We start from the raw sequence: 17674 nt of genomic DNA, 5'->3' as shown, positions 1-17674 counted from the left end.
GAGGGGTAATTACCTATAGGGGCTTGCGCCTATAGGAAACCAGAACTCAGATCATAAAGTCCTCACAAAATGAGGGCGAAATCTCTGGGTAGTGTCTTATCTACAAACCCATCTGCCTTCCAAAATTTACCTCGGAACTTAGTTCGTTAAAACTCCCTCGCCGAATAAGAAAAGCGAGTGGAGGCCGAGGCCGAATTTTCGGAGCCCACACCATCCTTTGTAATCTTCGAACAAAGTAGGATTAAACCTACATAATTTGTTTTCAATTTTTGTATGTGAAAATTCATGATCATAAAGTTGATATGATCCTTTTTGCAAGTAATATCTTCACACTCTATCCCTTTAATTTAGAAAATAATTAGCAATTTTCTTCCTTAGTCTTAGGTTAGCCAAGATATTATCAATATTTATTTCTACATGAACTTGTGTGAAATGTATAATGTTATCAGCACATAAGTGTTATGTTTACCCAATTAACTTTTTTTTTAAAGTATCTCTCCATATCTAATTTGAATTAAAGACTAATTAATAAATTCCTAATTAATTATTTGATTTAACTTATAAAAACATAAAGTTAATTTATATTAAAATATAAAAAATAATAATAAAGTTGTGATTTTAATATGAATTGTTCAACATACTCGAATAAAAAATTACAAGCCTATCAGCAATGTCCAATGATACCAATTTATTGTCATCACTTTCATGAACTTCCTATAAGAAAGATTTTGATTTTAAAAAATAAATATATTTATAGGCATAATTATCAAAGTATCTCCAAGAGAGGGAAAAAAGAGAGAGAGGTAGAGAGAGATAAACAAAGAAATATAAAAGGAGAGAGACAAACATTTAATTATGTCTTCAATCATTTTTAACCAACAAAATTATGAACGTGATTAGGTTATTGAAGCTGTGAAATAGAAAAATAGAGAGGAAGAGAGAGACAAACAGGTAATTAAAGTCTTCAATCATTTTTAACCAACAAAATTATGAACGTGATTAGGTTATTGGAGCAGTGAAACAACCTGGCAGAAAAATTTAAATACAACAATAAGTTAATCGTAAAACATAAAATGAATCCACATAAAGACATCCTAAAAAAATAGATAAGAGGTACATCTTTAATGGTGGGAAGGGTGAGCGAATAGAGAGAGATGGTGTGAGAAAGCTAGAGATAGCCTCTTTGTGAGAGTGTAGAGATAGCCACTTTGTGAGAGTGTCGAGCAGTGGGAAGCTGCTTTGTGAGGGTGCCGAGCAGCCACTTGGTGAGAGAGAGAGAGAGAGAGAGAGAACTACACCTCAAAAAAAAAAAAAAGGAAGGCTAGAATGGAGTTGGCATCGTTGATAAAGCATAGTCAGGCTAGCTTGGTAGAAAAAGAAATTTAGACTTGAAGCATAGGCGGAATTGATTAGGTTTAGGTTTAGGTTTATTAAATAATTTACTTATAATTAAGTATAAACAGGCCCAGTTTTAAACGGTTGGGCTAGTGGGGACCCATGCCTTCTGGCCCTCACCATAGATCCGCTATTGTTTATTTCTTTACATTTTGAGGATAGGATAATTGGCACAGCAAATCCTTCAAGTTTAAACAACAATGTTGTGGTATGATTTCAGAAATATTTTTGTTTTCCTCATAATGGTTTGAAGTTTCTGTGCAAAACTGCAAGTGAGCAAGGTAGTATTTCTTAAGAGGTATATCACATAATGAATTTCTTGGTTTATATCACCTTTGAGTTGCCTAGTTTTTGCTTTATGTGCCAAGCTTTTCTTATTGTTCTATTCAGATCATCCAGTTGTATTTTGATGCATACCCTTTTGAACATAAAAAAATGGAAGCTTTATATCTATGCTGCTGTTTTACTTGATATTGGATTATAGCACTTTTATTAGAATCTATCATACTCGTAAGAAATTTACAAACTAAAATTGATATCCTTTTCTATAATCTCTCTGTCCTGTCATATGCAACATGAAACTTGCTTTCCGTCCATTTTGGTTTCCATTTAGCTTTATGTTTGTTAGAGTTTTTTGATGTCATGTATAGATTTGATAAGATTTTTATCATGCTTTTATTATAATTTTGGTGTTTCATCTTTTGACCTTCATCCACTGTTTATTTTATTTTATAAACTTGTGTTCTTCAAGGCATTTCTTATGCGTGTGATTTTCTTGTGTAGATGAATCTCTTTATGTTAATGATAATTAAAAGTTAGCTTTCACATGACCCTCATCATAATGTTCATAATTTTTACTTTTGAATTGCAGCTTGTAATGATATAAGGTTTATTTATGAAAGGAAACTTATATGTTTTTTTTTTTTTGTAAATAGATAAATTTTTTATATAACTTATATTTTAAAATGGATTTGGTGAGTTGGAAGCCACAACATATTTGTGGTTTTTCATTTTCATATCCACTTTCTATATCTTCTGCAATCTAAATCCAAGGTTTTCAAAACCAGAAGATATTGAACCTGTAAATCAAGAGTTTTAAGATTTAGGGGTTGTTTAATTGCCTGAAAAATGATTGTAGTGTAAAAGAAATGCGGTGTAAAATGAATGCTTTGGAGTTGTTTGGATGACTCTAAAAGGAATGCATGACTTTATTTATTTTTGTTTTGTTTAAAGTAAAGTGAATGCAATGTAACATGCAAAAAGGTTGTGTCCGGGGTGATTGGCGTTGGCCTGCTACTGGCATTGGAGGGCGATGGTGGTGGTGGCAGCGGGCGATAGTGATGGTTGCATCTAGCAGCGGACATGGTGGTTTGCCAAGGGGTGGGTGGCAGCGATGAGCGGTGGTCGGCGGCAGTGATGGTGGGTGGCAGTTGCTGGCAAATAGCAACTTTTGGCAGTGGCTACGGGGTGGTGGTCGGAGGTGGATGGTGGCAGGTGGCGGTCGAGATAGTGGTCGTTGGCGGTGGTCAAGAAAGCTTTGGAGCAGTGTAAACGGTACTCACTCAAAACTATGCGAGAAAAATTTACCTAAAAAATAAACTAGAATGGAATACACTGCATTCACTTTACTTTACCTTACATTTGTTTTTCATCTAACCAAACGCCAAAATTTTCAAAACCCCTGCATTTATTTTACTTTACACTCATTTTACTTCCAACCGAACAACCCCTTAAAGGGTCAATTGAGGTTGTACTGGAAAGATATGGAAAGTGGATAATGATGCAATAGTATTATTTTCATAAATTCAATATATACTAATCTAAATTTGGATATTTCAACATTAAATATTTCAAATATATTTTTAAATAAAAATTAAGATATGATATTTTGATTATTTATAAGATATATAATTTCAAATTACAATAATATTCAACTACAAAATTTTGGAAAATATAAATTGGAGAGGGGTCAAATTTATTAGAATATTTAAATTTTTTATTATAGCTGTTTGATCTAGATAATAATACTATAAATTGATCAATATTAGAATCGTCGATTCTAAAAAAAATAGACTAGTTCATCGGTTCTCAAGTTTAACTGCCGGTTCTGATTGTTTCTACGCAGAAACACTTTTTAGATTAGACTAAATTGGCCAAAGGATATGTTCATTGTTGAACCAGTTGAACTAGCTAGTCCAATTCATTGTCAATTCTATTTTTTAAGGAATTTTGAAGTCTTTGTCGGTCTAATGTGATATTAATATTCATAGAAGTTGAACATCATTTAGTCTGTTGTTTTGTTTTACCTCTCACTTTATGAATTATAAATAGGGAATAAGAATATTTTGTGATTTTCAAATTTTTTAGTTATTGAGAAATGATTTACTACTCCATTTCATGATTGATATTTTTGTTTCTTGTTGCCTCTTTAACTTTTGTCCTTGGAATAAATAGGGGACATTTAAAAAACAAAAACAAAAATATTTTTGAAAGTATGGTTTATTATTTTAGGTTTTTTAATTGTATATAAGGAAGCTAATTTTATGTGGGAAAAAGTAGCTATTGATATTTAGAATATTGCAAATGACGTACTTAGAGTATCAAAAGGAAAAAAAAATAATAGTAAAAATAGTTAGTGGTGTAGTCAAAATATGCAAGACAAGATAAAAAATAAAAAGATTTATAATAAACTTTTTTTTAAGATGTAAAAAACTGAAAAATTAGGAAAGATATAAAGTGATCTATAAAGAGTCTAAGAAAGCAATATATGATACAAAAAATTTAGCTTTTAAAGATGATGATATATGTATAACTTAGTCAAACAAAGAGATAGGAGAATGATTTAGTTCAAGTGAAGTATATTAAGAATGAAGATCAAAAAGTTCTTTTATAAGAAGAAAATATTTAATAGAGGTGGATGAGATATTTTGATAATCTTTTAATGAAGATTATGAGGATAAGATTTATTTTAGTTATTTTTGTTTTTCTATCACCTAATAGTTTGTAATAGGTTTCTTTTATTTTAATGCAAAATGCATTTTCTCAAAAAAAAAAGAAAAAAAGAAAAAAAAAGAAGTCAGAGAGACTTTAAAGAAAATGTTGAAAAGCTGTTGGACCTGATAATATTCCAATCGAGGTATGGAAATGCTTAGTAGATGAAGGGATTTTTTGTCTTACCAAACTTTTTAATATTGTTTTGAAAACAAAAATTGCTAGATGAGTGGAATGTGTTGATTTCTATTTTTAAGAATAATGGTGATGCACATGAGTGTGGAAAGTATAGAGGAATTAAGTTAATGTGTCAGACTTTAAAATTGTGGAGAAAGTTATTGAGCATTGGTTATGACATGATACTAACATTTCTTAAAATCAGTTTGGATTCATGCCGGATAAGTTTACCATGGAAGTTATACATTTATTGAGAAGCTTGATGGAGAAATATAGAGAGAATAAGGAGGATCTATATATGATATTTATTTATTTGAGAAAGCATATGATTATGTTCTTGGAGAGTTCTAGAAATGAAAGGGGGTTAATAATGTTTATATTGAAGTCATTAAGGATATGTATGTATGCAGGAGCTGTCAATTGCATTCAAACACAAGGTGGTTTGACCAACTATTTTCCTATTTTAGTTGGATTGCATCAAGGATCTGCTTTAAGCCCTTATATTTTTGCTTAGTTATAGATGTTCTTATTAGACATTTGGGAGAGCATGTACCTTGGTATATGCTTTTTATTGATGTTATTCTTCTTATTGATAAGACTAGAGGAGTTGAAGGTAAACTTCTATTATGGAGGTCAACTTTATAATCTAAACATTTTCGTTTGAGTAGATTAAAAACTGAATACATGGAGTGTAATTTTAGTAGTAATAGATTTAATGGGGGATTGTGAGTTTGGGCGATCAAGTCATTAATACAAGTACACACTTAAGATATTTTAGTTTTATTATTCAGTGTCATGTTGAAATAGATGGAGATACTATTATTATTCAGTGTCATGGATGGTTCAAGTGGAGGAATGCATATGTTGTGTGATAGAAAAATTTCCCTCAAACTTAAGTGAAAATTCTATAAGATGGTGGTGAGACCTGCAATGCTTTATATTGCAGAATGTTGGCCACTAAAAGTGAAACATAAATTAAGTGTTATAGAGATGAGGATGCTCGGGTAGTGGTTTTATACTTAGAGACATGATACGAAACGAGCATATAGAGAAAAGAGTCTCCTTAGATGGTTTGGTCACATAAAATAATGGCCTTCTAATGACCCTCTTAGGAGAGTAGATGTATTAGATTTGATTTATGCTAAGAAAGGTAGAGATAGACCTAAAAAGATTTGGTTAGAAAATATTAGAAATGAAATCTCTTTATTCAATCAAATTCTAAATGCATAAAAAATAGAAATAACATATCTTTATTAAGTTTTAATGAGAATATGACTCTTAATAATAGGATACAATTGAGAAAAAAGATTTATGTGCGGACCCCACGTAGTGGGATAAAGGCTTGATGGTGTTGTTGGGAAGACGAGAGGGAGTTGAAGATAAAATTGAATTATGGAGGTCAACCTTAGAGTTTAAATTTCATTTGAGTAGATCTAAAACCCAATACATAGGATGTAATTTTAGTAGTAATTGATCTAGTGGGGGGATTGTGACTTTAGATGATCAAGTCATATTAATAAGAATGTGTGTTTTAGATATTTTGGGTCTATTGTTCAAGAGTGATGGTGAAATAGATGGGGATATTTAGTACAATTGAAGTTAGAAACCTGCAGAAATCATCTAGTATAAAATCAATTTTTCTCGGCATGCAAACATGGACTTTATAATGAAGACCACCTTTAAGTTTTGCTAACTCAAATATTTGAAATTTATTACAAATATGCTAAATCCCGTCATTGAAAATTTTATGTGATTATTATAGGTTTACCCTGGAGCTTGGACAGCTGTCATGGTTTCATTGGATAATGTTGGAATCTGGAATTTGCGCTCAGAAGATCTTGATTCATGGTATCTTGGGCAGGAGACATACATCAGTGTTGTAAACCCTGAAAGCACTAACAAAACTGAGCAGCCAGTTCCAGACAATGCTCTATACTGCGGACTCCTCAAGGACATGCAAAAGTATGTACATCTATATATAATTCATGTTACATTGTCATTCTTTTTGTGGTAAATTTCTGATTTATCATTTCAATTTGTTCTTGAGAAAATTCAGACAGCAGTCACCTCATGGTCAGGGCTTAAATTCATCATCTACACTGGCAAGTCGAAGCGGAATGATTCTTGCCTTGATGTTCGTAGCTGCTTTGCTTATGTTCCTGTAACAGCAATATTCTAACTCCAGATTATGTTGGATCTTAAGACCGTTGAGTCATTGCCCAGGCCTGTGGATTTATGGGATTTTAACTGTGCAAATCGAAGTTGTTTTTTTTTTTTTTTTAGGTTATTCAAAAGCATTACACAATGTTTATTTATTTTTTTTTTTTTGTGACGTGTGAGTTTAGGCTTTTTTATTTTGTTTTTTACTTTTAACATTTCATTCATGCAAATTGCTGTACTAATCATCAGAATGGATTCCGTGGCTTTTCTCATATAGACCTTGTTTTCTAGTTTTGCAGCTCAGATTATTTCAAAGTTTGCTTTTACTTGCTTTTTCTTGTTGGTTTTGATATTTGAAAAATGCTTTAGCCCAACACGAAATGCGCATGAGTCAAATCTAAGGTCCCGTTTGGTACGGTTTTTTTTATTGTTTCTTAAAACAACTTTTTAGCATAAAATTTAAATTTTTTTTACTAAAAAATTGTTTTAAGCAGCAGTAAAAAAATTATCCCAAATGAAACCTAAATTGCTAAACTTTGAACATAGATGGAGTCGGTGGACCCTTCTTTTAAAATTTAGAATGCAACAAATTCAGAAATATTGTAATGCATGTGATTGTGCTGTATTATCGGTGTATAGCATGCTTTCTTGTCTGCTAGCTATCCAATATTTTTAGTATTGCGTGTGGGAGATCCAACAACTAGAGTGGGGGGTTTTAACATTGATTAACAATGAACTTATTGATCATTTACGCACCCATGTAATCAAAAGTAATAATGCAAACGGGGGCATTATGAATTTTTCACATGAAAATTTTGGGATGGAAAGAGTCCCGTGGTTTTGTCCAAACGAAGTAACTTCATAATTTAAACGAAAATTAAAGGTACTTTTAATATTTTTCGGAATGAGAGAAGGCATTAAGATTTTGTTTGGATGGTTTTTTTTATTGCTTTTAAAGTTGATTTTTAGTACAAAAAATTTAATTTTGGTATTAAAAAATTGCTTTAAGAAGCAGAAAAAAAAAACGTCCCAAACAAAATCTTATTTGATGGTGGATGTTAAGGGTGTTTAAATCGATCGTTAGTACTCAACATATATAATAAATGGATTAAAAAAAGTGTACTTGAAGCCTAGCCATTTTTAATCCTGATAATCTTAGCTTGACTCAATAATTTATTTTGATCAATTTTTTTAATAATTTAATAACTATATATTTTAAATTTATTGATCAAAAAATAAGAAGAGCATAACAAGTAGAATAATATAAGGAAAAAATTGAATACGTCATTTTTGGGTCAAAATCATGTTCATGGGTAAATCTAATTCATACCCATCAATTAAATGTGTTAGAATTTTGGACATAAACAACCTATCCATTAAATGGGTTAACCTTAACCAAGAATTTTTTGGGTCAGGCCCAAGTTGAGTTAGCCTGTCGGGTTATTTATTGACACCCTTATTAAATGGTGTGCTTGAAATATGATGTTGAATCCCATGAGCTTAGTGTACACTAGGGTTTTTATGATTACAAATATTATTAGTTAAACTAATCAATAATCAAGTTATGTGTGCAGGAAAGTTGCTTTTTATCTAATATTGCAAGAAGCACATATGTGATAGATTCAAGTTAGGAATTGCTAAAGCTATAAGAATTGAACATGAATAAAATTCATATCACCAAGAAGACTAAGAAATAAAGTGTGTGTTAACTTGTAAACGGTTTTAATTTTTCTCTTTAGTATTTCTATTTGTCAGGCATGAAGTGGGTTGAACAATCACACACGACAGGAATAATATAAAATAAAATAGAGTTAAACAAAAAAATTTATTTTATTTCTTAATCCTATTGTATGATTTACTTCGTACTATATGATATACATAAAAATTTTATAAATTCTAAAAATTAAATTAGATTAATTAACTAAAAATTAGAATTGAAATTAATATAATGAATAATATAGTACATAGTACACATATCAGATCAAATGATCAACTATTCAAATTCAAACCATTAAAATCCTAAAAGTTTAAGAAATAGGCTAATTCAAATTTTGAACTATTTGTATTGCACTTCATACGAAACAAAACTTAAAACCTTGTAACATGAATTACCTATTTTGGAACTTGAAATTAAGAGGACGAATTAGAGTTGATTTTGTATTATACGTTCTCAATTGTACAATCCGAACAAACAAAGAACATGTATGGCCAAACTCTATTTGGATAGGCTGATCCAATGCTCTAAGTTGCCATTTTTTTTAAGATTGTATTGTACTATCCTTATCATGCAATCCGAACAAACAAAGAGCTTGATCGGATAAACTTTATTTATATAGGATAATCTTGTTTCGCAAGTCGGCAAGTTTGTTCAAATCGTAATGTGCAATTTATTGATTGAATTGAACAATATACTCGTAAAATTAATCATATCAGGATTTTTAGGGTTTGATTAAGCGCTTAATGTAAATACGCTTTTAACACAAGTTCTTGGACATCTTAAGCATTTTTTTTGTGGGAGATCAAGAGAGTTGAGAGAGAACTTTTGGAGAGACTTACTCTATTGTGTGAGGGAGAGAAGGTGAGAGAGATAGGAGTGATTGTGAGGGATCTCTTAAAAGGGTGTTCATGATATCGAGTTCCACAAAGATTGTTCTTCCTAGCATGTCCTTATTTCTTCAATTTAGATAGACTGAGTGCTCTTGGGTAAAAGAGTTCACAAGTTTTATAAGAAAACTTTTAAGCTAGCTGGGAGGCTAGTCGTGAGGCATCTATTTCATGTTGGCTACAAAAGGAGGGAGGCTTATCAGAAGAAAGAAGTGGTGTATAAGGGTTTTCTCTAATTCCTATGAAGGAGAAAGGGTTCTATGCCTTGCTAGTAGCATAAGGTGTGGATAGTGGAATAATGGGGAGAGGACTCCGGAGAGTGGATATAGATCAGGTTGATCTAATCTCTATAAAAATTCAATTTGCGCTTTTTTTTTCCTTTTTGTTTACTTATTTTTTGCATTTATAGTTTGCTGCTTTGAACTGTTGTGTTTATATATTATTTTAATTTTTTTTAAAAAAAATTAAAGCTATTATCATAAAATACTTTTTAAGACTTATATTGCTCTCAAATCATTTTGAAATAAAACTTTAAAATTTAAAATTTTATTTTACCAATTAGTTTATTGTTACTACAATTTATTTTTACTACGTTGGAAAAAAACATTTTTGATATGCTAATTCACCCCCTCATGGTTGTGCCTAGTCACTTACATTTGGTAGAAGAGGGGGGTTCTCATTTACTTGGTTGTAATATCAGAATAGATTCTTGTATGACATAGTTTGAGAATCAAAATACATTGAAAGAGTATTTGATGTCCCTTCCACCACTTCTTGATAATATCCTTTTTAAGTTTTAGAAGATTTGTTCCCATGTCTATGTTCATTCAATCCATAGATTTTTGCAAGTAGCATTTAATTCAAACTTGATATTCACCACCTCATAAAAAGTGAATGACATAAAAATTAAAATATCTTTTATTGAAAGGAGAATAGAGGATGGGGAACATGCATTGATAAATGCTAAAGCTTGAATTATTTCTTTTGAGCACATAATTTAAAGAATAATATAAGAGTTATACTTGCACCACAAGAAAGGAGATTTGGGACAAACTATGTACTACTTATAAGGGAATCAATGAAGTTAAGGAATCACAATTAAATGTTTTACTTCATAATTATGAGCTTTTTAAGTAACCTAATGAATTTATAATGGACATGTATACATAATTTACAAAAATCAATACTTGTTTGTATGCATTGGGTAAAGAAATTAGTAATGCTTAAAAGGTCAATAAGATTTTATAAGCATCATGCCTTAATCTTGGTATACCATGAAGACGATAATCTTAGAATTGAAGGCTTTAAATGCTTATTTTATTGATAATATTCTTGGTTCGTTGATTAAATATGAGCAATATATTAACAATAGATATAAATAACAAAGAAAAAAGAAAGAAGAAGGCAATTGCTTCAAAGGCAGATGATTTATTAAGTAATAACTCTAAAAGAGGTAGAAAGGATGATATATCCTTCATGACTAGACAATTTAAAATCTTTCTAAGGAAGAAGTAAATGAGGAACCTCGACAACTTGAGAAAAGATGAAAAGTTGAATGATATACCATCGACCATAATTATTTTTAATGCAAAAAGCCATGTCACATAAAGTCAGACTACCCAAATATAAATACTTAATTATCAATTGAAAAGGCTAAGGAAAGAGCTAATAATAAGAAAAAATAAAAGAAAGCCTTAAAGAGCGTTTTAGGTGAACTCAAACTTTATGTCATCTAGGCAGAAGTAAAAGAACTCACCAATTTGTGCTTAATCGCTGATGATAGTTCACATGACATAGACAATTATCAAGCATTAGATTTTACTTATAAAGAATTCCTTTAATTTTTAGAATAATTACATTTGAAAAAAATAGAGTATATTATATATGTTAAGTTAGGCATAACATTTTGTGCAAATTAGTACTTTAGGAAGGAGGTCACAGATCAACCACAAGCAACACATTATTATTTTTTTTTAAAAGAAGCAAATAGCTGCATTAATAACTAAAAAAGCAAAATAAACTACAAGCTAATAGCATTTGGTTCCTCCTTCAACAAGTTAATAAAAAAGGAGGAACCTTATTCATAACTATGTCTTCCCAAATAAAAGAACTAAAGATAGCATTATTAGCACAAAGATCTGCTAACTTATTACATTTTCTATCTATACAATTAAAGATAACATAATTGAAATCTTTGATAAAAGAGAGATCCCCCAATTCCTGTTCGCCTCTTCTAATAACAATCTGAAGAAATTTGATAATTTTTTTATTGTCACCTTCAATAATTAAGCCCTTATAACCAAACATCCAATCTTTAAAAACATCATTAATAGATTGAATAGATAGAAGCTCCAATCTTGATATATCCCAATGAATACAAGCATGATCAACTGCCAATAGAAATCTACCCTTGTAGTCTCAAAAAATGCCTCCAATCCCAAGTTTGTAAGAAGTTAATAATGAAACATCTATATTAACTCTGATCCAATCGGGTGGAGGAGGATGCCAATGATTATCCAGCAACCTAAAAGGTTGATTAGCATCCCAAATACCCAAGTTAAAATAATTAAAAGAGATTGAAATTACAGCATAACTAACAGCATTCGTTGTAATCACCAACAGGCTGCTTTCCAATCCACCATGAATAAAATCATTCCTAGCCTTCCAAGATAAGAATACAGTGTTGCAAAATAAATTAACTAACCAATGATTATGATTATCCATCCATTTATAGCAGATCTCAAAGGATTCAAAAGCAGGAATACTGAATCCCCATTTATTTATTTGTTGAATAACATCTTTCAGCTTCTTGCATCTGGTAACAACATGATCAATGTCTTCGATTCCATCACAGCCCCTTGGACAAACAATCATTCCCTTGCAATCTTCTATGAGATAAGAATTGGTAAGTAAGAATTGCATTGTTGAGAATTCTCCATCAAAAGATTTCTACCCTTGGAATAAGCTTGGATTTTTTCTGCAAGGACCAATTTGGAAAAAACAAAGTAATCTTGTTCCAATGCTTTAGTTTCTAATGTCGAAATAGACCTACCAGAATTCTGTTGAATAAGCTCTAATTTGTCTTCTAAAAAATTAGATAAGATATGTATTTTTCTAATAAGATTTACAAGTTCCTTACCAAAGAAATTTTAAGTTTCCTTACATCCCAGTAGCCATTAGAATTAAACATATCAATCATTTCTTCACTGCTAGCTTGTAACGGCACAAACGTTGGCCATCTATCAATATTTTTATTCATAATCTAAATATCTTTGAAGACATCAATTGATTCTCTGTCTAACAATTGGTTTAAGGAATTTCCGTCCATAAATAATTAATTTTCAAACAACTGATTCTACTTTTTTTTAAGCACCAGCATCATAAATGGAACCATATTTTGAGAAATGAACCTTGTGCAACAAAGAATCTTTGTCTTAACTATACCTCCAACCAAGTTTGGCTCTTAACGGTACAACTTTTTTTGAACAGGAGTGTAGTCCTTGGCCACAATAAATCTTTGGTCTACACATAAGATCCTCGTTAACATAATGAAGTCCAAGACCTCCATCCTTTTTGTTCCATATAAAGCTTCTACATAGCTTATCTATTTCATTCAAAATACCTTTCAGAACCAGTGAAAGGGTAGAATGAAAGGTTGGATAAGAAAGTAAAACTGACTTGACAAGAGTGATTCTCTTGGCTAAAGAAATGAATTTGCCACCCAAACATTCAACATTCTCAAAACTTTTTCTAAGATGAATTGAAAGTCTGCTCTTACTAGTCTCCTCAAAGCTATTTTGATGCCCAAATAAGAGAATTCCTAAACCAATTTAAAATTCATAATTTGAAAATTTTATTTTATTTTTCATTTTTTCACAGATTCTCAGAATAGAATACCCAATTTACTAATGTTTACCTTTTGCCCAGTCCAACCACAAAAGTCCATTAGAATACCTCTAACCTCCTTCACCATCTTCAATCTGGATTCAGAGAAGATAATTATGTTGTCTGCATAGAATAGGTGAGAAATTTTTGGCCCATTTTGAGAAATGCGAACTCCAATTGTTTCTATTCTTTGGAAAAAGGCATTCAATAAGAGTTGAGAGCAAATGATGAACAAGAAAGGTGATAAAGGTCAACCTTATCAAAAACCACTCCTAGCATCAATCCAATTAGTAAAATTGTCATTAATTAACAAAGATAAGATAGGATTATGAGCACATTCCATAATTAAATTAGCAAATTTAATATGAAAACCAAAATAGTCCAAAGTTTTCACCAAAGTGGGCCATCCCATAGAATCATAAACTTGCTCCATATTTATTTTGATGGAGGCTAGACCTTTAGAAGATTTAGAATACCTAAATTTGTGGAATATTTCTTGGGCTACTAGGACATGGCCTGAAAGCGATCTCCCTTTCAGAAATGCTACTTGTTCTTCAGAGGTCAACCTTGGAATAATAAGAAACAATCTATTCAATAGCACCTTGGCATCTACTTTATAAATGGTGTTGTATAGACTAATGGGTCTAAAATTTGAAGGAGACATAGGATTATTTACCTTTGGGATCAACACTATAATAGTCTCTTTCCATTCTTTACACATTTGCCCATAATAGAAGAAGTGAGCACATTCCATAAATCTTCTTTAGTAATGGCCCAACATGATTTAATAAATGAGTAGGAAATACCATCATTTCCAGGAGCAATGTTCCCACCAATATCCTTGATCACCGTCTCCACTTCTTCCAAGGAGAATTATTTATTCAACATAATAATATATTATTCATTTAAACGTCTCCACGGTTTAGGCCATCCATCCATAGAGCAGCTTCTATCCTTCCATTTTTCTTTAAGGAAATGGAATAAAACATCTTCAATTTTATGTTGATATTCAAAAACCAATCCATTTTTGTCTTTGATCTTGTATATGAAGTTAGAGTTTCTTCTTGCACTAGCAAAGGCTTGAAAAAACCTGGAATTGCAATCACCTTCCACTAGGCATTTGACCTTAGCCCGCTGCCTCCACCACGTGCATAACTGAGCTAAGGTAAAATTCAATTCATCTATTTTAGCTTTTAATGACCAGCTGTCTTCAGTTGAGAGAGGCCCAAAATTTACTTCCTTAGCTTATAATTCCAAGATTTCTTTCTTTAGAATTTCCTTTGATTGATTTAAGTTTTTAAGCTTGGATTTGCTCTAATAATACAAAGCCTCTAAAGCCCTTTTCATCTTATAATTCAAAATTTGGGAAAGATATCCAAAAGTTTTCTTCCTCCAAGCCTCCCTCACCACCGCAACAGAAGCTAGGATTGAAGCCCATACATCTTCAAATTTGATATTTTCCTTATACAAAGAGCTGAATTCCAATAAGTTTAAAAGGATAGGACAATGATCCAATGTAACTCTAGCCAGGTGCCTAACCATCAAATGATGAGAAGAATTAAAAGTAGCTGAATTTAAAAAAATATATGTCTAACTTTTTAAGGTTCTGTTCAGCCCAAGTTTTATCATTGCACCAAGTAAACTTAGGCCCAATGCATCCAACCTCATGTAAATTATTACAATACAAAGAAGTCTTCTTTTATTTAGGTCCTATGGAAAAATAAAATCTTTTCCCTCCCTTTTTATCTTCCTTAGAGAGAAAATAGTTGAAATCTCCCCCCACCACCATAGGCAAGTCCTTAATCGAATGATATTCTAGAATTTCCCAAAGTGTCAAGTGGATCCTCCCAAAGTGTCATGGTCCACTAGAAAGGATTGACTCCATAGGATTTGAATCTTCAAAAGCACATAGTACGCATCCCATTCAAGTAATGTCAAGTGGAGCCTTCCAAATTGAGACCATTACCTCCTCAATTCCATAGCAATGACATGGTATAGAACATTCTCTCCAAACACTTTAACTACCAATGATTTTTGTAATTTATTGGTATTCTCTAGCTCATTTTGTAGATGTAGCTTGACCACCCCATCCTCAGTCAAACAATCACCAAAATCAATGTCCAGAGCTTTATTATTTATCTTTTCACTCCTTGCGTTAGCTAAAACCTTGCTCGTTTGATGATATGGAATATCTATCAAAGAAGCCATGTTATATTTCCATAAAACTATTATGCCTCCTAGCAGACCTTCAAAAGGAACATGAAAGATATCCCATTCATTACCAATCAAAAAATTAATAGCTTTTCTATCAACTAATGTCAATTTAATTTCAAGCAACCCAAGAAAAAAAAACACTATGGTCCTTGATGACCTCCTTGAGATATAGAGAAGCTTTTCTCTTCCTAGCACCTTTATAATTTCAAAAACCTATGGAATACATTATTGAACAAGAGGGGAGGATATCCCCATGTTGACCTCATTTTTGTATGAGGTCAATCTTAACTCCTCCCTGAGTCCTAGATCCTAGGATTTTCCTAGTTCCTAGCCCTTAGCCTCAATCCAAATCTTAACTCAATCCAAACCCAGAACTCTTAGGCTAAAGACTTAGGTCCTGAAGACCTTTATAGGTGATTTTTCCATCACCTTGAAACCCAGTCAATTGACATTTGATTCAGTATATATCAATCTCATATTGATGTGACATGTCTCTAGTATCAACCCTCTAAATTTGAGCTCATTTGGAGTACTCTAACCCCATAAACTTAATCAAACTCCAAATGTTGCAAAACCTTTGAATATTTACAATCCATGCCACTAGGCCTTTCTCCTAGTGGAATTTGACTTTGGATCCCCCTCCAAACTTTTTGATCACTTCTAATACCTTGATATTGACTTGTTAAGCAATAATCTACATCTTTTTAGATTCAATTTGACCTAGCATTGATTCATGGCCAAAATGACCAAAATGCCCTTCAAGGGGATTTTTGGACTTTTGGCCTAAACTTAATTATATTTGACCACCAACCTTTGAAACCTCCCTCAAATGTTTTCAAATGACCTTTGGAACCCCTTGGACTCAATTCCAATCATGAGTCGACTTGGTTGACCAAATCAACCCTTAACCTACACACTTGTCAATTTTAACCATTCAAGTGATTTTGAATCAATTCAACCCATCAAGATTGATCAATTATACACCCTTGACTTTAAATTCCTTTGCATGATGTCTTGTAGCACTCTTGACCTCCCTCATGCACATCCTAGTCACCATTGACTAGTCAACAAGTCAATGGGTCAAAAACAAACCTTGAAATGAGACCATGGCTTGGCCACCTCATCATCCCATAAAGTAAACCCTTTCTCCAAGCCAAAATCTCCTTTTGGTTGATGTGAATATGATTTTTCCCTCCCTAATTGATCCTTAAACAAGCTCTATTAACCAAACCAAGCATTGGTTCGTCCAAATGGGGAAAAAGGTGTGGTCCCTCTTCACATGGAACAAGAGAGGTCACTCTCAACCACCAACCCTATTCCATAGCTTTGGGCAGCATAGGGGACACTTGGCACTCATCCAAAACATCCCCAAATTAAATCTCAACCATCCAATCCAAAAGCCAAAGGTAAAGTGGGTGAAAACTTGACCTAAAGGTGGCTTCTTCATCATTCCCTCTCATATCATCAAAATCTCCAAACTCTAGCAGCCCTCAACCTTCTAAGAGCCCCTCTCATACACTCCATCACATTCTAAGGCCTTCCCAAGTTTTTCCCAACCATTTCCAAGCCTCAAATCACTATTTTAGTGAGGAGAGAGCATTCTAGAGAGAGAAATAGGACTTTCCAATATAACTTTCGATCCAGCAAGATCCGTCTTTTGGAGTCTTCAGTAAAGTTGTAGAGGATTTCTGCAGCTTTCCAACAAGCCAAAAATCGAAAAAATCCGACGGTTGGATTGTAAGTTATACTCATTTTAAGTTTATATTTCAATTTGAAACTGTAGCTATTTTACAATGAATGGAGCCTCCAAACTCCAGGCATTGTAAGATCATATTGCCCTCTAGCTACAGTTCAAATTTCGTGCAATTTCGTCGAGTATTTTGAAAGATATAGGCATTTGAAATTTTTTTGACTCTGGTTCAACCAGAGCCGTCCGATCGAGCCTGTAACGCGATCGGATGGCCCAAAATTGGCCACGTCGCACCAAACCGCGCGGTCCTCCTCTGGGTGAAATGCTGGTCCATCCGGGATCTGACACGTGGCATCATGCCACGCCGCCACGTCATCGACAGCTGATTTGACCCAAATCTGAATAAAAAATACTTTAAATGCTCTAAATATTTCAAAATTCACAGAAAATCGAATAGTCCACCAAATTGGGCGTTCTTGGGCTCGTTGGAAAGATAATCTAATGTAGTATTTATTAAAATTAAAATTATATTGATTTGATTTCTGTATTGTGAGATAT

The 17674-nt window shown here is 32.4% G+C and overlaps 1 protein-coding gene across 1 annotated transcript in view; it reads left to right on the top strand.

The window, feature by feature from the left end:
* The window catches only part of LOC110116423 (monocopper oxidase-like protein SKU5), a 17135-nt gene extending 10298 nt beyond the window's left edge, over positions 1 to 6837 (top strand). The window contains exons 8-9 of the mRNA XM_020849977.2: positions 6326 to 6525; positions 6620 to 6837. Of these exons, the coding sequence (XP_020705636.1) occupies positions 6326 to 6525; positions 6620 to 6728 (309 nt within the window). The 3' untranslated portion in view covers positions 6729 to 6837. The remainder of the gene's footprint in view (positions 1 to 6325; positions 6526 to 6619) is intronic.
* Positions 6838 to 17674: the final 10837 nt, after the last annotated feature.

Source organism: Dendrobium catenatum, unplaced genomic scaffold, assembly GCF_001605985.2.
Source record: "Dendrobium catenatum unplaced genomic scaffold, ASM160598v2 fragScaff_scaffold_1021, whole genome shotgun sequence".
In the NCBI taxonomy this organism is placed as follows: domain Eukaryota; kingdom Viridiplantae; phylum Streptophyta; class Magnoliopsida; order Asparagales; family Orchidaceae; genus Dendrobium; species Dendrobium catenatum.
This window is presented reverse-complemented; position numbering and strand designations above follow the sequence as displayed.